This window comes from Pleurodeles waltl, chromosome 3_1, assembly GCF_031143425.1.
Source record: "Pleurodeles waltl isolate 20211129_DDA chromosome 3_1, aPleWal1.hap1.20221129, whole genome shotgun sequence".
NCBI classification, from domain to species: domain Eukaryota; kingdom Metazoa; phylum Chordata; class Amphibia; order Caudata; family Salamandridae; genus Pleurodeles; species Pleurodeles waltl.
Window position 1 is genome coordinate 1,972,050,880 of NC_090440.1, and position 25,044 is coordinate 1,972,075,923.

The 25,044-nt window shown below is 45.6% G+C and overlaps 1 protein-coding gene across 8 annotated transcripts in view; it reads left to right on the top strand.

Moving 5' to 3' along the window:
• The window catches only part of ALDH3A2 (aldehyde dehydrogenase 3 family member A2), a 325,020-nt gene that overhangs the window by 183,049 nt on the left and 116,927 nt on the right, over positions 1-25,044 (top strand). For all 8 annotated transcript variants that reach the window (XM_069226358.1, XM_069226364.1, XM_069226365.1 and 5 more), the window contains one exon: positions 7,032-7,198. In XM_069226358.1, the coding sequence (XP_069082459.1) occupies positions 7,032-7,198 (167 nt within the window). The remainder of the gene's footprint in view (positions 1-7,031; positions 7,199-25,044) is intronic.

A 25,044-nucleotide genomic window follows, 5' to 3' on the forward strand; every position in this document is an offset into this window, starting at 1 on the left:
CCCCAAATAGTCAAAAACATGGCTGTGCACTGTAGGGGAGTGGGGGGAGGCCCGGCAGTTCAGGGGTTAAAATTACTATACTTGTCTAGACAAATATTGTAGCAGTTTTCAAACATTTGACACTATTATAATTTGTCTCTTGATGTAATCTGGGGCTACACATCATTTGCACACCAGCTAATAGAAAAAAATAAAGTAACAATGTAAACATAAACAAAAGTAACTAGCACAAAGACTAAGGCACACGTAAGTAAATTTCTATCTGTATAATCAATGATTATTCATGTTCATATTCAAAATTTCCAATAATCCAATTCAAATGAAAACATATATAAAAGTAGAGATTCGATGGAGTCCTTGAAGTGAAGAATTCATCTTTAATGAAAGACAGAGACAGCCCTAAATTGTAAATTAGATATCATAATAAATATAGAATCAAACAATCCAGTTTGGAAATGGAAGGGAGGAACCAAGATACAAACCCTGTGAAAATTAGAGAGTTGAAATATTATTAAATAGATAAAAATCCAAAATTATCACAAAGGACCTCAGAGTGTAAACCCACAAATGACCCTAAAAGGAACGGGGACTACAGTACTGCTCAAATATTTCACTTAATAGAATTACTATAGCCATATAAACCCAATGTGCGCAAAACCACCAAAATTAGCCACCGTGACCCCAAATAAGTTAAACCCTACCTAAATCCAGTATAGCATAAGCCAACTTCGTTGACACAATAGGGTATTCCTATTAATAATAAAGCATAATAATCAAACGCATGAAAAAAAATAGTGAATTAAATTGTGAAGACCCGGTGAATCCGCCCAAAGTAATCACAAAACACCTACCAATTACTGGCACCGTGTGTGTGGATCCAATCAACCTAATAATGTATAAATAATCCCTAAAAACAATGGAAATTAACATAAATTTGTAAACTAGGAAAAAGTAAAATGACTCCTATAGAGACCGCCAGCCAAAAGATCTAATCGCGCTGACCGCGCGAAAAACCATCTGTAGCTCCCACTCACCTTTCATCCTAACTCATCTAATAGGACATACGGAGCACAAGTACATCGCTCCGAAAACCGCAAACAAAACTCAAATTAGCCCGCCATCTTTAAAAGCCAGAGTAACTACAACCAAACCTCGCGAGAAGCGAGACAATCTGCTTCCGCGTTCTATTGCCTAGAGCATGTAAAGAACGTAGGCAAACAAAATAGAAAAAGGAAAACAGGCAATACACGCGAATGCCATCTTTAAAATGTTATAGGAGTGTAAACCACGTTTGTAATAACCCCAAATAGCTCATTTAAAACAAAATATTTCGGGATATCAAAAAAAGATATTATTATTAATAATATAATTATAAAATTACAAAGAAACAAAATTAAATAAAAAGTAAATATATAATGAATTGTAGAGACTGATGTCCACATAGTTAAGAAAATAATGACAGCATCATGCATTATAAGAAGTCATACCTAAACCCAAATCACGTTTGTATTTTGGTCCTCCCCTACAGACCAAACCTAATAATGACATTTATTTATTTATTTAACAGAAAACTCTTCCATAGATATAGTTTCAAAATAGAAATAAAAAAAAAAGGCACAGAACAAGAAGAAAGCCCACCCTGTTATAATCCATGCTGGCAAGATATCAATTAATTAACCAAACAAACAAAATGTAAATAGCAACCGCCCTCATTGATATAAAGAAATTGATACAGAAAACGTAATAAAAGTTATACAGTGCTAGACATCTTCACACGTATTCCTCAATGATAATCAACGTGTGTATATATATATATATATATATATATATATATATATATATATATATATATATATATATAAAAAGTAAACTCAACTATAGATGTACAGATTTGTGGGGTAACGTTTCTTCAACATTTCCAGTATTTTTGACAGAATAGCCCCTAACAGTCCATGTCGTAGGCTTTTAAAGGTTACACTTGACAGTAACTGGAAACTCCCTTCCTTTTTTATTCCTCCTCCAGTCCTGGTGTCCCCACCCCTCCTTGTCTGTTTCTTAAGCTCAGGGCTCTGCCAGTTTCTTCTTTGATGCAGTAGGCTTCTCTGAGCATCCATACAGGAGTATACATCATCAATAGAAAAGAGAATCTGTCTTTTTATCACCAGTGTGCAGTTATTAAAGGCCAAAGGGGTTGGGAAATTGTCGATGAAGTCTATACTTTATACTCAGTCTACATTTCCTGCCCTCTAAAACCTTTTAGGATTTATCAGTTTGGTTCCAGAGAATGAGAGGAAAGTATTTCATTCAACTTAATTTATTGTGTCCAAGAAGAATTGTGAAGACAGCAAGTGGTATATAGTGGGGAATCATCAACAAACTACTTTATACATCAGTGAAAACATCAATAAGTCACTGGAAATGCACAGTATTTTTTACGGCACCAAATACGTTTTTAATCTGTTTGCCTAACACAATCTTCTCCACCTCAGATTCCTTAAACCTGATTCCGGAATTCATCACATCAGAATTAATGTCACCATACTGTTCTCCACGTATAACATATAACATGACACAACGTAAAAAAAACATGAATAAAACCAACCTAATGACTATAGTTAGGCGACTGTTTTTTATAAAGTGGCTGTAGGTCTGTGTTTGCAAAAACCGTCCACAAAGGAGGTAGTTCCACAAGGAATCACATGCTGAGGACACTCATGACCTCAGATTATTCAGTGTGAGTCCCATATCCTCCGTTCAATTATTTCCAAAATTGAAGAAGCTCCTCCAGTAAAGATGTCTATGCGTTTTGGCCCAATTAAATATGGGCCTCCTCAGGACCATGGAAGATTGATGAACGTTTACAATGGCGTGTGACCTGAATTAAACCACACGGTTGGAAACCAGAGGCTCATGTGTAAACAGCAGCTCCAGTGTGCTGGGACAGTGCCTAACAGCCATGTGACCTTCAAACCGCCAGGCAGGTCTCCCGGAGTGAACCTAGAACATGTGTGACTAGATGTGTGACACGTGAATCCGGTGTTTGTCAGGAGCGGCTCACGGGGCTTTGTCAGGGCAAGTGGGTGCATGGGGGGGGGAGGTAGAGAGTGGCGCAGGAGAAAATTTTATATCTTTGTTTTAAAAGATCACTTACCTGTTCTGCTCCCGCGCAGCTCCTCTCCCGTCGCTGTTGCAGGCATAGGCTCCCAGCCTGCCCTGCGGCAAATCCTGACACTGCTCAGAGCAATGCCGGGATTGGCTGGGAGCGCCCAACTAGGGCGCTCCCAGCAGACTGGAAGCCTGTGCAGGCTCTCTCCAGCCCAGGCACTGTATTGCTGGGCTGGAGAGAGCTCTGTGCGCATGTGTGTTTGGCCCGCCCGAGACGGCCGGCCAAACACACATGCGCTCTGAGGGGAGTGCACAGTGCACTCCCCTCTGCTCGTCACCCCCAGTGCCTCGCCCCTTTCACAAAGAAAGGATAATAAGCGACTGTAGAGTATTCAAAATTCTAGATCAGTGGTTCCCAGCCTGTGGCTTGGGGACAGTGACTGTTTAGAGAATTAAATAATATTAAAAGATTACTAAATTGTACATAGATAAAATGGCTAAATGTACAATTGAAAATGTTATAAAGTACTGTAAATGTCAATGAATTTGAAATTGAAGCCTAAAAATTAAATTGGTACCCTGAAGTTGATCCGTGGAAGCAGTACAGGTGCATCAAACAGAACATAGGGGCTCATTATGAACACAGCGGTCGAGACCGCCATGCTGGCGGCGGCAGAAATTACAGTCACCAGCATGGCGGTCTCGACCACCACATAATGAACACACGGAGGACTGCCACAGGCGGCCCTCCTCCACCGCCAGGCTTCCGCCGCCAGGCAGCCTGATGATGGCGGAATTCTTCATCCGAAAAATAACCTGTGTTCCGCCAGCCATTCCCTGGCGGTTTCACCCACAAAAAAAGGCTGGTGGAAGGGGTGCTCCGGGGCCCCTGCACAGCCTCATTGCGCAGGTCACTGCCCGATTTACGGGCAGTGATTTGCGTGACGGGTGCTATCGCACCCGCCTCACTGTGGCATTGATGACGGCTCCATGTGGAGCCATTGGCAATGTCCTGGCCCAGCATTCCGTTGGGCTGACTGGAGGAAACACTGTTTTTGCCCGCCGGCCCAGTGGAATGTTGATTATACGGCCGGCGGGGTCTCAAAGGGGGCTGGTGGTCTATGTTTAGACCGCCAGCATGCACTGTATTCATAATGAGCCCAATAATTTTGACAATTTGTGGTTTTAGTTGAATATAGAAAAACTCCAACCTTCCTTTTAAAATTACTGTTTTTAAAAAATATATTTGTTTGCAAATAAAATGTTATCATATATGTATGTTTGCTCTGAATGCTTGTTTTTGTATTTTTTGTGCATTGTTTAGCATTTCAAATCAACAGTTTTCAGGACAAGGTTCCTCAGTGGGAGGTTCCTGGATTCCAGTGATAATTCAGTGGGGGTCCCCGGGTTCCAGTAATGGAGTTCCACGGAAGTCAAAAGGGGTTGGGAACAACTGTTCTATATTTAAATCTTTTTCAGATACATTAAAATCTGTACCTCAAACCACAGATTAATCACAGCAAACCTGGAGAGAATATTTGGCAGTCATCATACATGTGCTCTTGGCAGTTATGGACAAATCATCCTCTCAAACACCTGTAGCTCAGGACAATATTGTAGCAATGCTGCCGTGTTCAATGTACAACTGTTGAGACGGACTAATCACGCTTTTTTGTTTTCTTCCATCTTTTCCTTTGTGCCTTCTGAACAGTGTAGTTCAAGTTCCATCCCATATAGAGGTGAGAAAAATATGGTGGCAGAATAGTAGAGCAGACTCCATCTGCACCACAGAAATAGGAAATCAGTTAAAAGTGCTACTGTCTGTTCAAGGGCTTAGACTTTCTACAGATGGACCTTTGGCAACACAAAATACATACAAAGGTTACCGCCTGACTTTGGAGCTGAAGCAATGTCCATGGAGAATACTTTTCTGCTGTAGTGTTTGGGGACATTTTATATATTCACTTCACTTTGCTTTTTCCCATTCTCGAACTGCATTCCCTTTATTCACTCTTTAAAAATTCAAAGGATCTGTGAACTCCAAGATGATACTAGAGGTGAAACCTGGCTTAGAGGTAGGCCCTGTGTTGGATTTGCCCGTTTTGGTTCTCTGAATTTTTTTTCACAAAGCACCACATCCTCTTACTATAAAGCTTACAGATTTCCTAGCCCAGCAAAGAGAGTTGTTTAGCACTCTCACATATTGGTAAACTTGGGAACATGGGACCTTGGGACTTAGTGTATTTGCAAAGACTACGATTCAGAAAACAATATTCTTTCATTGCAACCACCTGCTGTTTGAAGTCATTTCTAACTCATGTTCCCCTGAAAGGATGCTGCTTTTAGCAAGCAAAGGAAGTTCCTTAGTTTTATTGGTTGACACCTTGTTGGCATATACACTTTCCCCCTCCTGCTCAAAGCCCCATCCCATCTCTGTATTCCTGACTATAGAATTACATTTACAACCAGTTCAAAAGGAAGGATAATAAAACAACAGAAAATGTATTTTTCAGGTTAGTTCCTGTACTCTTAGTTCTTCCTCTCTCTTTTACAACACTGATCTGGTTATCTTAGAGGAGCGTATACTGTTGTTTTTGCGCTGCATGTTGGAAACCTGTGTAGCAGTTGAGTGGGAATGAAAAGCTGAACAGGCCATTTATTGAGCTTCAGATGTTACCTCTTGGACCAGTGGCCTGGAGGCTGGTTTTAAAGGCTTGTGAAGCTATTGTAACACAGCTGTGTCTTGCAGGTAAGGGTTGGTGTCAGACGCATAATTTGCTGTAGCGTAAGTACGCAGAAATGCCGTAAAATTACAAGAGATCCTGCATAATTATGCAAGAAGAGTAATTCAGTACCATTTTGTTGAGCACAAAAATGACCCCTCGCATTCAAAATGGAAAAATGGGATGCATTTTGTCCTAAGAAATAGAGCTAAATGCAACAGATTATGGATAGCATTGCAGTCATCCACCTCCACAACTTACGGCTTATTTTCTTAGTGCAAAATGCACCCTCTTGTCCAAAATTGATGCATTGATGCATTTTACGCTAAGAGAATGGCACTAAATGCAGAACAACCCGAACAACATAGCTAGCTAAATTAATTTCTGTACTTAAGTCTCCACTTCCCACCAAAATTATTTTTTATTAGGAGAGTGGGCGTAATCACATCATTATTGGCAATTCCACATTGAAGAGTAATGCAGAATTACCAAGTTTACTCTGCATATTTAAAGGTACCCCCCCAAGTGCTTGTGCCGCCCACTGAATGATCATACTGTCAGATAGTGGTCATGTAGTAGGTGGTATAATCACAAGAGCTTCTCCTGAGTTCCTGCTACCCTCAACCCCTTCTTCAGGCTCCCCATGATTTCTGAAGAACTAATAATTATTGGAAGGCTGCCAGTTTCAAGCACTAGCTTCACTTCGAACCACACCCGTGCCCCATATCTTGCAAGCACCTAACCTGGTATTAGACCATTTCCTTAGAGGAAATGCTTTTCTCAGGCTGAGTGCAAGTGGCCTCTGTCCCTTCCGTTGAGCAAATGGGTAGAGGAGGAGTGGAGTACAGGCAAGCCTTTAATGAACTTTGTTAATGTGAGTGGCATCTATCCTTTCCGTAGAGGAAATGGTTAGAGTAGGACTTATAGTGGCATGCCTTAAATAAACTTCATTGATGTGTTAATGCAGTTTGAAGCACACGGTTCGCTGATAAAGTATCCAGATCTGCCAATGTTACCCACTGTAGCAGCTTGTCTGGTGTCCTGAGTTAGGAGCACCTTGCTGCTAGGAAGTCTACAGCGGACATGGCATGGTCCGACATTTTACTTCTTGCTTTCAAAACCACAGTTGTTCTGAAAAGTGCCTATAAATGTGCACAGGAAATAGATCTGCCATTTAAAGATTTATGCTTCTCTGTCTTTCAGCTCCAACCATTCTTACTGATGTGGCTCCAGAATCAAAAATTATGCAAGATGAGATCTTTGGCCCAATCCTTCCAATCCTAACAGTTAAAAGTGTAGAAGAAGCGATTAACTTCATTAATGAACGTGAAAAGCCATTGGCACTGTATGTTTTCTCCAATGACAAAAAGGTAGGTAGTGCAAGGATTTTAATCATGCTGCCTAGTACTGATATTGATGTTTACGCTTTGGATTCATTTTTGATTTGTTCAGATGTACATTTAAGTTATGTTTATGTTATGTTGTGGTATATGTTGTGTTACTTGTTATATATTATATGTTATGTTATGTAATCCATTGAGAGAGTATTATACACAATATATACACTAGTAACCAAAATCAGGTAAGTAAACAGTCATAGAATAGTGCAAACAGTAAAATATACAATAGATTGCAATGGGCCTAAGGGCAACACAAACCATATATTAAGTAGTGGAATGCGAATGTCAAATTCCTACCCTAGGCAAGTGTATTGTGTAGAGGGGCGGTGGGAGTGTAAGAAAACACTAAAGGAAAGTAAAGTACCCCACCCCAGAGCCCAGGAAAGCAGGAGTAAAGTACAGCAAGTTTCCTCAAGACACACTACAAGTCGTGATAATAGATTTTGCAAGAACCAAGCAAGACTGCAAGCAACAAACAATGGATTCCTGGACCTGAAGATCTGTGGAGAGAAGAGACCAAGTCCAGAAGTAGTAGAAGAGTCCAGGAAGAACAGGAGACCCTGACAACTAGAAGAAGGTGCAAAATGGGATTCTCCGGTCAGAAGAAAAGTACAGGAGAGCACCAAAGAAGATGGCAGTGGGTTCCTGCTTGGTGCAGGTGATGTCCCACGTCGAGTTGCTGGATGCAGGCTGTTTGTATCGCTGGATTGTGCCAACAAGCCTTGGTTCAAGCAAGTATGCGGTTCGAGTCAAATAGGAGCTACCTGGGGGTCTTAACTCAGACTGAGGAGACAGAGGGGTCTCTCAGCACTTCAGAGAGCCCTCAGAAGACCAGGCAGCACCCACGGGAGTCCCAGAACACAGGGACAAAGAAGATGCAAAGTGCGGTTGTTGCAGCACTACACTGGAAGGTCCCATGCTGCCGGAGAACAACTCCGGGAGATGTGAGTCGCAGAATGGAGTGCTGGGGACCTGGGCTACGCTGCGCATGAAGGATTCTTGGAAGAAGTGTACAGAAGCCCAAGGAGCTGCAGAAGACGCGGTGCACAGGGGTATTGTCGTAGCACAGGGAGGCAAGCTCTTACCTCCACCAAACTTGGACAGCTGAACCTTTGGACAGTCTGTGTCACTTCGGTCCACCACCTGTGTTCCAGGGAGCACGCTCATCATGAGAGGAGTCCCAGAGTACCGGCCGTCGTCACAGAAGGGTGCCTGCAGAAGCAGGGAAGTGACCATCACTCCACAGGAGATTCCTTCGGTTCTCCTGGTGCAGGGAGAAGACAGGCAGTCCTCAGAGCGTGCACACCTTGGAAACTGTTGCAAAAGTTGGCTGTAGCTGAAGTTGCAGGTCACAGGAGTGGTCCTGGATACTTTGTTGCAGTTACAGCGGTTCCTGGAGCAGTCTGCGGTCAGAAGCTGAAGCAGAGGAGTCCTGGAGGAATCTTGCAAACCAAATCTGAGGAAACACCCAGAGGAGAGACCCTAAATAGCCCTGACAGGGGAATGGCTACCTACCCAGGTATGCACCTATCAGGAGGGGTCTCCGACATCACCTGCTGGCACTGGCCACTCGGAGGTCTCCAGAGGGTCCCCACACCTTGGAATCCAAGATGGCTTATGCCAGGGCCACTCTGGAGGAGCTCTAGGCACCACCCCTGGGGTGGTGATGGACAGGGGAGTGGTCACTCCCCTTCCCTTTATCCAGTTTCGCGCCAGAGCAGGGACGGGGTGGGGGCCCTGAATCAGTGTAGACTAGATTATGAAAGGAAGGCACTGTTTGTGCCCTTGAAAGTATTTCCAGAGGCTCTGGGAGGCTACCCCTCCCATGCCTGTAACACCTATGTCCAAAGGGAGAGGGTGTAACACCCTCCTCCCAAAGGAAATGCATTGTTCTGCCTTCCTGGGATTGAGCTGCTCCGTCCCCAGGAGGGAAGAAACCTGTCTGTGAGGTGGTAGCAGCTGAGGCTGCAGTGGAAACCTCAGAGAGCTGGTTTGGCAGTACTGGGGTTCCCGCAGGGTGCATGGGATTGCCCCTCTGCACCCAATACCAGATTTGGGTTGGGGGGACAATTCCATGATCTTAGACGTCTCACGTGGCCATATTCAGAGTTACCATTGTGAAGCTATATATATGTATTGACATATGTGTAGTGCACGCTTATAAAGGTGTCCCCGCACTCACAAAGTCTGGGTAATTGACCCTGGACAATGTGGTGACATCTTTGCTAGTACAAAGATGCCCTCACACTTAGTAATTTTGCACCCAGCCTTCAGTAAATGAAGGTTAGACATATAGGTGACCTTAGTGCAGTAAAAATGGCTGTGAAATAGTGTGTGCACTAGGTTTGTATAAGCGCCTAATGGGTGGCAAAAGAAATGCCGCAGCCCATAAGCATCTCCTGGAACCCCAATGCCCTGGGTACCTAGGTGCCATATACCAGGGACCTAAAAGGGGGGCCCAGTGTGCCAACCAGAATTGGAATATGGAGTCACTAAACTACAGTGACAAATTTGGTAAGTAGAGAGAGCATAAGCAGTGGAGTTCTGGTTAGCAGAACTTCAGTGACACAGTTAAGCATACTGACAACACACCTAAGCCACAAGCTATGAGCACTGGGGTCCTGGCTAGCAGGATCCCAGTGAGACAGTAAAAACACACTGACAGACACTCTCAAACATGCAAAAAATGGGAGTAACCATGCTAGAAAGAGGCTACTTTCTCACAGTGACCTCCAGTTTTGATTTTGGAGATGTGGGGGAATGTGTTAAAGTGAGGCAAGGTGTAGGTGTCTGGTGGGTTAAAATTATGTGCTGCTGCTCAGTTATTGTGATAATATGTTGTGTAGGGCTTTGTATTTATGCAAGAGAAGTCTGAATTGGCTGCACTTGTGGATGGGGAGCCAGTGTAGCTTCCTGCAGTGCTGTGTGATGTGGGTGCGGTGTGGAGGTAGATTATGAGCCTTGCAGCAACATTTTAAGTGGTCTGGAGTCTGCGTAGGAGTTGTTTGGAGATTCTGGCGTAGAAAGTGTTGCCATAGTCTAGTCTGCTGGTGATGAGTGCTTGGGTGATGGTCCGTCTGGCGTTCTGAGGCAATCATTTGAAGATTTTTTGCAGCATACATAGGATGTTGGAGAAGGCGTTGCACACTGCATTGATTTGAGCTGTCATGTTGATCTTGTCATCCAGGATGAGCCCAAGATTTCTTGTGTGGTCTGTGGGTGTTGGTCCTAGCTCCCAAGGCCACCAGGTGGGGTCCCATGGGGAGATCTTGTTGCCGAAGACCTGTACTTCCATCTTGTTAGAGCTGAGCTGCAGGCAGTTGATTCACATCTAGTCAGCGACCATGGTTATGCTGTTGGTGAAGTTGATTCTGGTGGTGGTTGTTTTGTTCATCAGGGAGAGGATGAGTGGGTGTCATCGGCATAGGAGATGACAGTGATGTCATGTGTTTGGGTGATGTTGGCGAGTGATGTCATGTACATGTTGAAAAGGGTGGGGCTGAGGGGCAGTCACTGTGGGAGTCTGCATATCGATTTATTGGTTTTCTGTTATAAAGAGTGGCAGCCTGACCCTTTGGGCTCTTCTTGTGAGGAAAGAACAGATCAATTTGATAGTGGATCCTTGTATGTGAATCTTGTGGAGTGTTCTGATGAGGGTGTTTAGGGAGACGGTGTGGAAGGCCGTAGAGAGGTCAAGCAGGATGATGGCCGCTGTTTCTCCTTGGTCCAGGATGATTTGAATGTCATTGGTGGCTCCGATGAGTGCTGTTTCGGTGCTGTGGTTGTTTCTGAATCCTGATTGTGTGTTGTCTAGCAGATGGTGAAGTTCAAGAAAAACGCTGTAATCATGTTTGACAAAACGTGACAACGTTCATCTTTAGAGTTCATATTAAAAAGAGCTTTGGTTTAAAATTGGATTGGAATACATTTCACCCAAGTTCACTCCAGTGTCAGTTCCCTGAATTGTGATTTATTTATTTTTTATTAAGTGTTTGATTACATTTGGTAATGACATAGGCACTGGATGATGGTGGTATTTATGAAGTGAAATGTTTGCTTTCCCTGATGTCTAAATGTGTGGCATCTAGGAAGTAATGATTTGGATGTAAAGCAATAGAGTGCTGAATAAATGAAGGCGATCATACAACGAAGCAAGAAAGACTTGCTTATGGGTAGGAGTATTATTGTCATAGGCATGTGGGAGGGGAAACATGCCACTGTACATCGTTGAGATTTTGTGACCACCTATGTGCTAAGGGTTCTTCTAACCTTTACTATGTTTTCTTGTACATTTAGTACTCCGTGTTATTCTTTTTTCTTAATGCTATCCAGGCTAAATTTGCATTATCTCCCAACACATGCTGGGAATTGTAGAGATACCCCAGGTTTATAATTTACTCTTCAGGGGCCTGAGAGAAAAGTAAAAATATCATTAAATGTAGTTTTTTTGTCTAAGACAAATGTTTTGTTTTATTTTATTTATTTTCAAAAATTGGCTTAAGGAAAAGGTTAATGTGCAAAAAATGAACTCTTTCCAGATTTATGAAACACATTGGAGGATATTTTTTAAACCTTATGGGGGTCATTACAACATTGGCGGTAAAAGCCGCTTACCGACGTGCAGAAGACCGCCAACACACCGCCGTGGCTGCGGAAATCTACCACAGATATTATGACACACATCCCGAAATCCGCCAAAATTCAGACACCCACACAAGTCCGCCACACCAAAGGTCAGTGATAAACTGTCAAAAACAAAACCTCCACCTTCACGCCAACAGAAATACGCCCATGCTATCACGACCCATGAATCCACGCGGCGGTCTTTCAACCACTGTATTCCATTGGTGGTAGACACCGCCGCGCTCAGAATACACACACATCTCCAAAACACCGCCACATTGGACAATTCGAAATAAACACACCTGATACACATACACACACCACTCCCACACAATCAATACTATATAAAACACACACCCACATCACCCACAAACCCCTACGACCAAAAATTCTGAAAGAAGGCCAGAGAGAGACAGCACCAGCAAGACCAACAGCGTCCACAGGCACACAACACGATCACCCACACTACTTCCACGCACAAAACACCACACACCACTACATATCACCACACTTATCACCACATACACCACCCCACACATCACCTACACCACCCCATGGCACGGCAAAGACACCCCAGGTTCTCGGAGGAGGAGCTCAGGGTCATGGTAGAGGAAATCGTACGGGTAGAGCCACAGCTATTTGGATCACAGGAGCAGCACACCTTCATAGCTAGGAAGATGGAGCTATGGCGAAGAATAGTCGACAGGGTCAACGCAGTGGGACAGCACCCAAGAAATCGGGATGACATCAGGAAGAGGTGGAACGACCTACGGCGGAAGGTGCATTCCGTGGTCTCCAGACACAACATCGCAGTACAGCGGACTGGCGGCGGACCCCCACCTCCTCCCCCACAACTAACAACATGGGAGGAGCAGGTCTTGACTATTATGCATCCTGAGGGCCTCGCAGAAGTCGGTGGAGGAATGGACGCTGGTAAGTCAAATCTTAACCATCATATCCCCTACCCTACCTGCATGCTATCACAGACCCCCCCACCCCTATCACTCCAACTCCTCACATATGTACTACTAACACAAACCACCCATCCCAACACCAAGCCCTGCATGACACAGCAAAGCATGGACACCCATCACTAAAGCATGCCCACTGCACATACCCATAACATCCCCCTCAACCATCATCACACAAGCCCCCACACAGGAATGCTAGCACTGGGGTACACGGTCACCCACCCATTGCACACCATGACACACACAGATACAATAATCATGCTTTTCCACCCCTGCAGGACCACTACCCAACGTCAGCAGACAGGAGGGTCCAGACATCTCTACCCCACCCACAGAAGAGGCCCACAGTGATGACAGCAGCTCTGTCCAACTGGATCCAGATGACCAGCCCGGACCATCGTGGGCCTCGGGACAGTCGGTTTCCCACACCCAGTCACAGGCCACCACAGACCTTCCACCCTCTGGTAACACCAGCACAGCACCCACCCAGCGGGCCCAAACCTCCGTACCCAGGACACGTCAATCAGCTGTGTGTTCACCACTACAGGGAACCCAGGATAACCCACCACCCTAACAACAACAGGGACCTGGGGGCAGTGGGCACACGGTCCAGGGGACGGAGGCCCAGGAACACAGGGGAACTGGGAGGGCTGCTGTGTGAGAGGGGGCTGACAGGCCTAGGGAACCCACTCTCACAAGGCCCTCTCCTCCATCATGGGAGCATACCACCACTCTCAGGAGACGATGGCAACGGTCCTTGCCAAGTTTCAGGAGACCCAGCGGCTGCAGGAGGAACAATATTTGGGGTTCAGGGAGGAACTCAGAACCATCAGCACCGCCCTGGGCACCATCGTAGGGGTGCTGAAGGAGATACTTAACACCAGGAGGGACACTGTGGCACTACAAGGGGCCCCTGACACTAGCATGGACGATGAACTGCCCACCACCTCCGCCGGCGCTAGTGGACAGGCGACACCGCCACAGGACCACCACACCAGCACCCCCGCTCCCCCTGCAGATGGAGAACCACCCCGCAAGCGGTCCCTGAGATCCAGGAACAGGACAGAGCACGATGCCAAGACCCCCGCCAAAAAAATGAGACCACCCTGATTGTCATCCCACTGTCCCACTTTGTAACCCTGTCCATATTGGAACTGCCCCAGCTCCACTTCCTATGCCCATATGGGCAGCGCACCTGTGAGACTAATAGACTGGACTCTGCCATGGACATTCCTCCGCCATCACCCCTCACAATTTTACCACCCCCCTCCAATATTTTGCAATTCAATAAACACCCTTGAAGCACAAAACAATCTGGAGTTAGTCTGTGATTTTGAAAATGTGCATTAGCAAGGACCGTGACAAAATCCATTCTCAAATGTAATGTCAACATACTTATGTCACACATCTCAATTCCATGAGGAATGTAAGCAGATGACACACGTTGGTAACCACACCTGTGAAACCGTAATGGAAATGTACAACTCAGTTACCATATACTAATTGAAATTGACAGACAGGATAGAGGTAGAAGTGTGAAAGTACTTGTAGTAGGCAGGAATGTGTTCTCACCTGTGTGTCACTGGAAATATTGCTGGATAGCTGAGTCCCTGTTGTCAATGTCTTCTTCCTCTGCTTCCTCCTCATCACTGTCCACAGGCTCCACAGCTGCCACAACACCGTCATCTGGACCATCCTCCTGCAGAAAAGGCACCTGTCGTCGCAAAGCCAGATTGTGAAGCATACAGCAGGCCACGATGATCTGGCACACCTTCCTTGGTGAGTAGAATAGGGAACCACCTGTCATATGGAGGCACCTGAACCTGGCCTTCAGCTGAAGGTGCGTACGATCATCCTCCTAGTCCGCCCATGGGCCTCATTGTAGCGTTCCTCTGCCCTGGTCCTGGGATTCCTCACTGGGGTCAGTAGCCATGACAGGTTGGGGTAACCAGAGTCACCTAATAGCCACACACAGTGCCTCTGGAGTTGATCCATCACATAAGGGATGCTGCTATTCCGCAGGATGTAGGCGTCATGCACAGAGCCAGGGAACATAGCATTTACCTGGGAGATGTACTGATCTGCCAAACATACCATCTGTACATTCATGGAATTATAACTCTTCCGGTTCCTCTACATTTGTTCACTCCTGTGGGGGGGGACTAGAGCTACATGGGTCCCATCAATGGCACCTATGATGTTGGGGATATGTCCAAGGGCATAGAAGTCACCTTTTAACTGTAGCCAAATCCTCCACCTGAGGGAAAACGATGTAGCTCCCCATGTGTTTCAGAAGGGCAGACAACACTCTGGACAACACGTTGGAAAACATAGGCTAGGACATCCCTGATGCCATGGCCACTGTTGTTTGAAATGACCCACTTGCTAGGAAATGGAACACTGATAGCACCTGCACTTGAGGGGGGATCCCTGTGGGATGGCGGATTGCTGACATCAGGTCTGGCTCCAACTGGGTACACAGTTCCTGGATTGTGGCACGGTCAAACCTGTAGGTGATGATCAAATGTCGCTCCTCCATTGTCAACAGGTCCACCAGCGGTCAGTACACCAGAGGATTCCGCCATCTCCTCACATGTCCCAGCGGACGGTGCCTAGGAAGGACAACAGCGAGGGGAGCTTCACGGCTGTCACAGGATCAGCAACCAGCGACACGGACTCGTCCTCCAATGGGAGCTCCCTTGTGGTGGTGGCAAAATCTGTGCCCCCCACTTCTACAAGTACAGCCGCCACCACCCCTACCAGCACCGCCCTCCCAGCAGCCCCTCAGCCTTCGCCCGTGCCCGCTCACCCAGGAGGGTGGGCATCACCTTCGCCCCAGGCACCTCAGCCCCTGCCATCTCTGCTGCCCTCAGTGAGGAGGCCATTGACCTCCTTAGGTCCCTCACTGTTGGGCAGTCTACCATTTTGAATGCCATCCAGGGTGTAGAAAGGGAATTGCAACACACAAATGCATTCCTGGAGGGCATTCATTCTAGTCAGGCTGCCCTTCATCGAACCCTGCAAACTCTGGCCTCAGCACTGATGGCAGCCATTGTCCCTGTCTCTAGCCTCCCCCCTCCAACTTCCTCCACCCAGACCAATCCCCTGTACCCCAGCCTATCCCAAGCACACCATCAGAGCAGCATGCACACACGTCAACACACAAGGGAAGCTCAGGCAAACATAAGCACCACAGATCCCACAGGCACTCACGCAAGCATCACACACATACAGACACAGTAACATCCACTGCCTCCACTGTGTCCCCCTCGTCGTCGTCTCCCTCCTCCCTCCCAGTGTCGTCTACACTCTCACCTGCATGCACTACCACTACAGCCACTACGTCCCGCACCAGCACACCCACCACCACACCACGCTCACGTGCACTCACCACCCCCACTACCATTTACACGTGCCCTGTGTCCTCTCCCAGTGTGTCTCTGACGCCCCCTCCCAAGATACACAAACGCAGGCACACACCCACCCAACAGCCATCCACCTCACGACAGCCTCCAGCGCACGCACCTTCATCCAAAGTCACCAAACGTACACCTCCTACAACCACTACCTCTTCCTCCACTCCCTAACCCCCTCCAGCTATCCGTCCCAGTGTTCCTAAGAAACTTTTCCTGACCAAGCTTGACCTCTTTCCCACCCCCCTGCCCCCTCCGAATCATAGGACCCGTACTCGCACCTCAGCCAAAACATCTCTGGGACCAGTGGTTCCTATTGTTACAGGTATGTGGAGTGCAGCGGCCACCAGTACAGCCAGTGTGACACGGAGCCACAGCACAGCCAGTCCCCCCCCCCCCCCCTGTGAAGCACCAGAAGTTGGACAGTGCCCGGCGGGACTCCAGCCAGCAAAGCCGCTCACAAGGGTCCCGGGGGGAGTGTCGACTCAGCTGTGACTCCTCCCAAGGTGGGGAAGGGGCAGAAGAAATCTCCAAAGTCTGGGAGGAACAGCACGGCGGAGAAGACCGCCATCATCCCTGCTGCCCAGGAGGCCACCGCCAGCCCGATCGTTACTGGCCAGGAGGCCACTGCCAGAGTCTGTGCCCAGGAGGGCAGCCCGATCGTCACTGGCCTGGAGGCCACCACCAGAGTCAGTGCCCAGGAGGCCACCGGCAGCCACAGCCCAGCTGCCCAGGAGGGCCCCGGCAGCCACAGCCCAGCTGCCCAATGAAGGACCGCCAGCCCAGCTGGGCAATGAAGGACCGCCATGGCAAGCTCCGCTGAACAGGGCAAGCACCGCTGAACATGTCAAACTGCAAACTCAAGCACCGCTGAACAGGGCAAAGACCGCCATGGCAAGCACTGCTGAACAGGGCAAGCACCGCTGAACAGGGCAAAGACCGCCAACGCAAGCACCGCTAGCCCATGGGCGCCAGGGGCAATAACGCAACTGGGACCGTCACGGGGTGAGTGATGTACTCTGGGCACCAGTCCCCCTCCAGAACCAGAGGAGACATGCATCCACTCTATCTGTCCTTCACAGGATGAAGCACTCTGAGTACCAGTCCCCCTCCAGAACCTGTGAGACTGTTATCCACTTGAGAGACTGTGGCTTTGCACTCCCCAGGATGGTACAGTGGGCAACCCACCCACTGTAGAGACTTGAGAGACTGTGGCTTTGCACTCCCCAGGATACATCAATGGGCATGGAGCCCCCTCGTGGATCTGGCGTGGTGCACTCATCTGGCTGAGGTGCCCCCCCTTCCCTTCCCCCTGAGGTGCCTGTTGTATTTCTATCTGATGCCCCGGCAGTGTTCTCTCCGTTTTGATCAGGTATCTGGTGTGGGCCTCGCCCATGCATTTTGGGACCAGTGCTCCACGGACAATGAATGATGCATTACCTGCACTACTAATCATGATGTATATTTTGTTGAATGTGTATATATATATCTCTGTATATATTTGGTTACTGTATTTTTATATATTACAATGGTTCCACTCATTTCCTTTTGTCTTTGCATTCTTCCGGGGTGGTTGGGGGTTGTTACTGTAATGTTTGGATATGAATTGGTGTGTGTGTTGTAGTGGGTGAGGGTCGGGGTGGAGGTGTTGCGTGTGTGTGTCCCTGTCTTTTGCCTCCCCCCCCCCTATGTCGTAGGTGCAGTACTCAACGTTGTCTTCGCCGCTGGCGTTGATGATCGTCGTATAGGAGCAGGAAGACTAGTGCAGGAAGAATATGTAGTTGCGGCTCCATGGTGTCCTCCTTCCTCGTGGAGTGTGTAGAGGTGAGCGTTTTCCCTTTGAAATGGCTGTTTCCGCCGTATTTTTATCCGCGGTGAACCCGCCGGCAAAGGTGGCGGATTGGTAGGTTGTGATACTGTGGGCGGTACATTGTCTCCTGCCTGCCTGCCTGTCTGTTGGCGGTGACCGCCAAGCTGTTTGTCTGTACCGCCGTGGCAGTCGGAGTGTTAAAGTGGCTGTCTTTGTTGGCGGTTTCCGCCACGGTCATAATTCCCATTTTTTTACCGCCGGCCTGTTGGCGGTCTTACCGCCGCTTTAACATTGTCCGCCAGGGTTGTAATGTCCCCCTAAGTTTTTTGCACTTGTGTAAAGAATGGTCAGAATTTAAAATGTGTGTAGTTTTTACATGCGTATATTTTGTGGGGACAGTACGCATCTACAAAACTATATATTTCTGAAAACTAGACAAAATTTTAACTCTGCTAGTGGTCATTGGTTTCGATTGGTTAATGATTTCCAAACAAAACAGAAATTGGCAACTCATAATGCTATTAGATTACGAGTGATTTTTACAAAATAATTTTCTGTGGATATTCACTTACGATAGAAAGTTGTACATTTTGCAAAAATGAAATAGCAATTGTCCTACCATCATGCATTACCACACATCTGTCGGTGAAAACAGTAACCCACGCAAGTTGATGGGTACATTGTACAGTACCGGAACCTGCCAAAACCACACCCATGCCGCGTGACATACAGAGAAGCAAAAATCATAAAGTATTTCCAAGGAGGTATGGCTGTATTATTTGGTTTCAGTACTGGCAGACACCTAGAGAACCATACTACCCCAACAGATATTTGAAAGCTAAAGAACCAGGACAAATAGGGAGGTGTAGCTCATATGGCTTAAACCACCTGTTGTCACCCAGAGTACTTGGCAAACGTCACACAAGGAATGAAAAATAAAATAAAAACAAAAAACACAATGTTCTCACATTGTTAGGGTTCACACTGGAATTTGATGCTAAAAGCAAAAGTCTCACCGCATTATGTTCCCAAATGCCTCCTTTATCCTGAGGAAAATGTGTAACAGTTTTTTTGGGTGATGACAACAGTATGTGGGGCTAATGTTGACTGGCATCCAGGGACGCCTTACTAGACATACATGTTTCAGTTCCATAGGCTCAGAGAAATCCAGGGAGGTGTGGCTTGCGTGGAAACCCCCACCCTCCCCTTTTTGCTAACCAGAATGTCATGCAGATGTGAAATGGCTTGAAAAAGAAAAGCAACTACTTCACATTTGTATGTCAGACACTACCAGAATTTATGGCATGGCAAGTCCCACCATCTTGCCTTTTTATTTTCTCTGGCAAAAACAGTGTATGGGAGCTTTGTGCAGAATAGGAACAGGGCGAAAACGATCACTTTGTAAAATCACTTTAGCTTATCACTATAGTGGTTTTGGCCTGGAGGGAAGAACATTTCTGGTGCAGACTCCCCTGATTTGTTCCAGTAGGGGAGAGGAAAGTCATACTGTGGATAGAGGCCAACGAAAGCAACACTTTGTGCCATGATGCCTAGCTTCATATTCCACTTTGTTTGTGTATGTGACAAATATTTCTGCTATCAAGGAGTCATTTCGAGTACGGGTTAACACCTCTGATTTGCTCCCACATAAGAAGAAATGTAACATAGATGGTGCATAGAGGCCAAAGAGAGAGATGGCTCCTTGATCCCTAGTTTCCCAATCTATTTTTAGGTTGAAGCCTGCCAGACAGCGCAGCTGTTTTGTTGTGAAAAGTCACCTTGTGGGCATTGTAAGAGCTTCCCTGGGACTGTTTACGCCCAATGCTTACCGGTGGCTTTGCGGTTTGTAACTCACATATTTTGGCTTTGTATTTGCCAGCTTTAATTGTTTTAGACTGTCCAGCATGTCTTTGCTGCTTCTATAGAGCAAATCTTGTTCACCATTGCTCTTTGTGTTCTTCAAGAGTGCTCCTTTCTGTAAACAGGTGTTTATATTTTGTTCTTATCTTGTCACATTTTCTGTGCATTCAAAGACAGAAGTCATCTGTCAAGCTCTGTCTTCGAGAGAGTTTGGTGTCTACTTTTCTTTCTCCAACTTAAAAGTTAGTGGATTTATGTGACAATCTTGTTAGGTACTGGGAAATAAAAGTGTTTTCTGGCACACAACAAAATTTAATAACTGAATAAACTGCACAAATATTTCAAAATATATCAAAATTACAAAAGCACAAATGAAGCACATTTGTTTGTAATTTTGAAGTGTGGTGACAAACATGTTAATACAATTAAAACAAATCAGTACCCTAGGGAATGCCATTGACACCCATTATCGTTTTTGTTCTGTATATTTGAATCAGTAAAAACGTATGTGCAAATCTAATATTAATTTCAAGTGAAAATCAATTATCTGTAAAGGTAGTGCGCTATCACATCATTCATACTCCACACTACACCCCTCTACTTTACACCACTCCACTTTACAGCACTCTATTCCACTCTAAGCCACTCCAGTCTCTGACACTCTTTGACACTCTACTCCACTCAACCACACTCTACTGCACTCTGTGACACTCTATGCCATTTACTAGTAGGCCACTTCTCAGTGCTACTCCAGGCCACTATTCTGTGGCACTGTACTCTGTGACACTCCATGCCACTTTACTCCACTCTGTGCCACTCTGCTCCACGGCACTTCACTTTACACCACTCACTCTACAACACTTTACTCCACTCCCATCAGCTCTAAGCCCCTTCACAATACTCCCCTCAACTCTGAGACTCTACTTTACTCCACTCTACTCACCTATGTCAGTACACTTTAGGTCACTTTGTTTCACTCCATGCCACTCTACTCCATGCCACTCTACTCCATGCCACTCTACTCCATGCCACTCTACTCCATGACACTCTACTCCATGACACTCTACTCCATGCCACTCTACTCCATGCCACTCTACTCCATGACACTCTACTCCATGACACTCTACTCCATGACACTCTACTCCATGACACTCTACTCCACAACACTTTACTCCACAACACTTTACTCCAGGACACTCCACAAAAATCTACTCCACAAATCTCTACTCCACTCTTGGCCACTATATGCCACTCTACACCATTGCAATCTACACCGCTCTCCTCTATGCCACTAATTGTTAGCCATGCTGGTGTACAACAAGGCTAAAACATATTGTCAAACCCAATAGGTCTTGCATAGGTGAGCACTATTGACATTGCCAGTGCTTGTTATGTTTTTGTGTCTAAAAACAATAGTTATTTTGGTGTTATTACAGCTCTTCGGAGGAAGCAGTTCAGAGCTGGAGAGCAGTAACCCCTCCCATCTGTTCATCCAGGGAAGCTGAAATGCAGATTGTGAATAGAGACTTGAAAAAGGCATGCCTTGTGCCAGGATTCCTGGCTCATTAGTCTTTATCTATTTCTTCCCTTGATAACAAATAATCCTTGTAAGGTGGCAAAATAGGACAACATCCCATATCAGTACCCCTTAGCAACCCTGCCCTCCCAAAAAGAATCCTCTCGGACTACAGCAGAACGTCAATCCCTGAACAATATTGTTTTTAAGAGGTCATTGGTGACACTCTCAAAAAGATTCCTCCTCTGAACTGATGGTCCTGCTGAGCAGAAAACCTACTGAGAGGGGAGCATTATTGGTGATTGGAGACCACTTTTCCAACGGTGCCTCTCCTGTAATCAGTACTCCTTTGGATGCCACAATTTTTTACTTTGAGTGTGAATAGTGTCCCTAACTCCTTTGCATGGTGTTAGCTTTGCTTTCAATTGAGGACAGATTGGTAAAGTAATAAATACGCCCCATCAACACATTTTCCCCCAGTACGCTCCGTCCAAAGGTTCCTTTTCGTCAGTCTCAATACCTCAGATGCTGTTATCCTAAAGCACAGGCAGCAGACATCTGCTGCCAAGCTTGTTTATTCTCCATTTGTGGGATTGGCAGTTAACACCCTGATATTCCTCTCATACACAAGGAAACACTATTTGGACTGTGTGTGTGAGAAAGAGTCTGGAGTGGGCAGATTAGGCCCTGTGCAGTGGGGGTAGAACTACCCATAGGTCTTTGGTTCCAGTGGGAAACATTCCTGTTGGGGAATTCAACAGTATGACAAGCCACAAATAGTCATCCTCCTATGTACCTGAGGTATCTTAAGTGGAAGCATTACCAGACAAAGGGCCCTACTTCATCATAGCATCCTCCAATTGCCGTTCCATTTCTTTATGAGGCAGATTCCAACAGTGACCATCCCCCCAAAAAACTATAAAACTGCTTGGATTCGACCTGCAGATGGATTTTTAAGAAACCACCGCCCAGAAAGCAATGTCAGTTGGATATCATCTCCCTCTATCAAAAAAAGTGAAACCCAAGCTGCCCAAAAACAGTGCAAGTTTAAGTCATTTGTTCTTCTGGATTAAGATAAAGCTCTCCTCAGTTACCTTCCCAAATATACTTTTGACACCCCTGAAAAGAATTGTTCAATGGTTTCCCCTTCAAGCCACAATCTTCTTCAAGACAAGTTGTATCACGGAAAAGGTCACTAGCAATGGCATCACCTTATTCATGTCTGTGAAATAAAGATGACATATTATAGTTGAAGAAATGCAAGAAGGAAAAGGATAGAAAACAGCCATTCTTCATTCACAAGAATAATTAATTCCCATGCTCAATCAGGAGCCAAGTCACCTGGCTTCACCATGGACACCAACCTTAGCCTTGAGGAATACTCTGACAAGAAAACAAAGACTGCCTGCTTTGCTCTGCAAAGGAAAGTAAATTGTTCCTCCTTGAAGCCATTTCAGACCTACTGAACAAGCCCTGATACTCTTGCATCAGACTGCATGTGACCTTCTCTTAAGGACACTCCGTATCATGCATCATTAGGGGCCAAAAGAAATATAGGCACATCACTGACATGTGGCTTGATCTCCATCTTCCATACCTTCTGTATCATATACAAAGCTTTCACCACCCGCACCCCTTCATATCTGGCTGATAAGGCCATTATCCCTAGTTCCTCTTGGCAAACCCTTAGCCAGAATACTGTCAGACTGGCAACCAAGTTCAAAAAAGAAGAAAAACCTCAGACTCTGAAACAACATAGATGTATCTTTTTAGACCTTGTTCCAGTTCAGAAAAAAAGAGCAAAATACTTTTCTCTTGTAAAGACAGAAGAAAACAATGCAGCAACCGTTCTTTTTTTTCCTCTCAGAGCTCAGCTTTCTTTCCAATTACTTGAGTGCATCTTTGCATTAACACACTACAGAGCTGCACTGCCATTTGGCTCTGTTTCTACTAATCAAATACCATTTACATGCATACACTTTACATATCCACAATCAAGAACAGCACTGCTAGCTGCCTCAAAACAGCTCCTACCACCTCCAGTTCTGAAAGTATAAAAAGACCCAGCTCTTCAAACCGCACTACGAACTCATACTAGGAGTTTCCCTTCAGCTTGCCTCATGCAAGCAATCAGTCAATACTAATGACCTTTTGTCAGGCACACAGTACAGCAGTACAAATACCATTACCAAGTGTCATTACACACATATTGTCACTGATCAGGAATTCTTTCAGAAAAGGCAAAGTTGGAAAAGGGAGAGTCAGCCGATTTCTAAGATTATTCTTTTGTTTGTCTCTGCATCCAAGGAGTTACAATTTTGGTCCCTTTCTTGGACGCATAAAAGCAGCAAAACATGCTGGCAGTACACCAGTCTGAATCCTGAGTGAAGTAGAAAGACTGTCAGAGAAGCTGAGTGGAGTGAGGCTGTTGTCAGGAAAGGTCAGCTCACTCACTATTCTATATCCTGGTGTCTAGTGTTTTTTACCCCCAGGGGTTTGCAAATTGAACAGTGGGCATTCTATCCCTGACCTACCCTCCCAGACGAGGAGAAAGACCTTGAGAAGTTGTACAGTTGCAGGATGTGTGGCCCCTAGAGGGTGGGACAGGCTGCTTGCCTCGTCACGCTTGGAGGAATTGCTTGCCTTGGATCCCCGACACTCTTGTGGTCTGTGATTGACCTTCCCAGGGAAGGGGAAAGACTTTAGGGTTGGTGGTGGTTGACCCTCTGCCTGGAAGGCCCGTGGCATAGGGCTTGCTCTTAAAACATAACATTCTTGTGAATAGTGGGCTTTCTCTTCTCATATAAAAAGCAATTTAGAACCAAAAACAAGTCTTTTGGAAGCAAGATTTTTTTATATACGTTTCAGTGTGTATCTGAACAGTTAAAATCAATCACCCATGTCATTTTTATATATATATATATATATATATATATATATATATATATATATATATATATATATATATATATGATAAATAGAAAAAAATAACGTTGAAAATGGTAGTCCATGCATGTTCTGTTATAAAAGTGAAACCTGACAATGTCCTTAACATAGCATAACATTAGTATTGTGATGGAAAGCTGTATTGCAAACAATCCCTGAAGCCACATTCCAGGTGTTATTGGTAGAAGCTCATTAAACATCTTGGACAAACTATTTTTATATTGCTCCAGAGGACACAGCCACACTAAGTGCAGAAATCTTCCCCATTCTTCCTGCAGCTAGGACAACCGTTGGGAATACCAAAACTATCCAGCGTAGGAAAGGTATGAAATTTCTCCTTTACAGGCGAGCTTAATGAAGCCCAGTTAGTGATTACATTGTTCTCTTCACCCTAAGTGGCCCAATATCAAGAATTTGCCATTGTTTTATTGATCACTAATATTTTCAACACCTAGTGCCTCAAGCTGTCTTATGGACTCGCTGCCAAAAGTCACAGCAAGATCTTGAATTTTTGAGAGTGGAAAAAGAGGAAAGAACAGGGGGATATCCCAGCATAGTCTATTGCATCTCATTGTGTGGGAACTGTTAGGTGCTGCTCTAGAGAGTATTTGATGGTAGAGTACTTGAGATAACATCGTCAGTGCTAACATGCAGAAGGTCTGTACCTTAGTGACTCC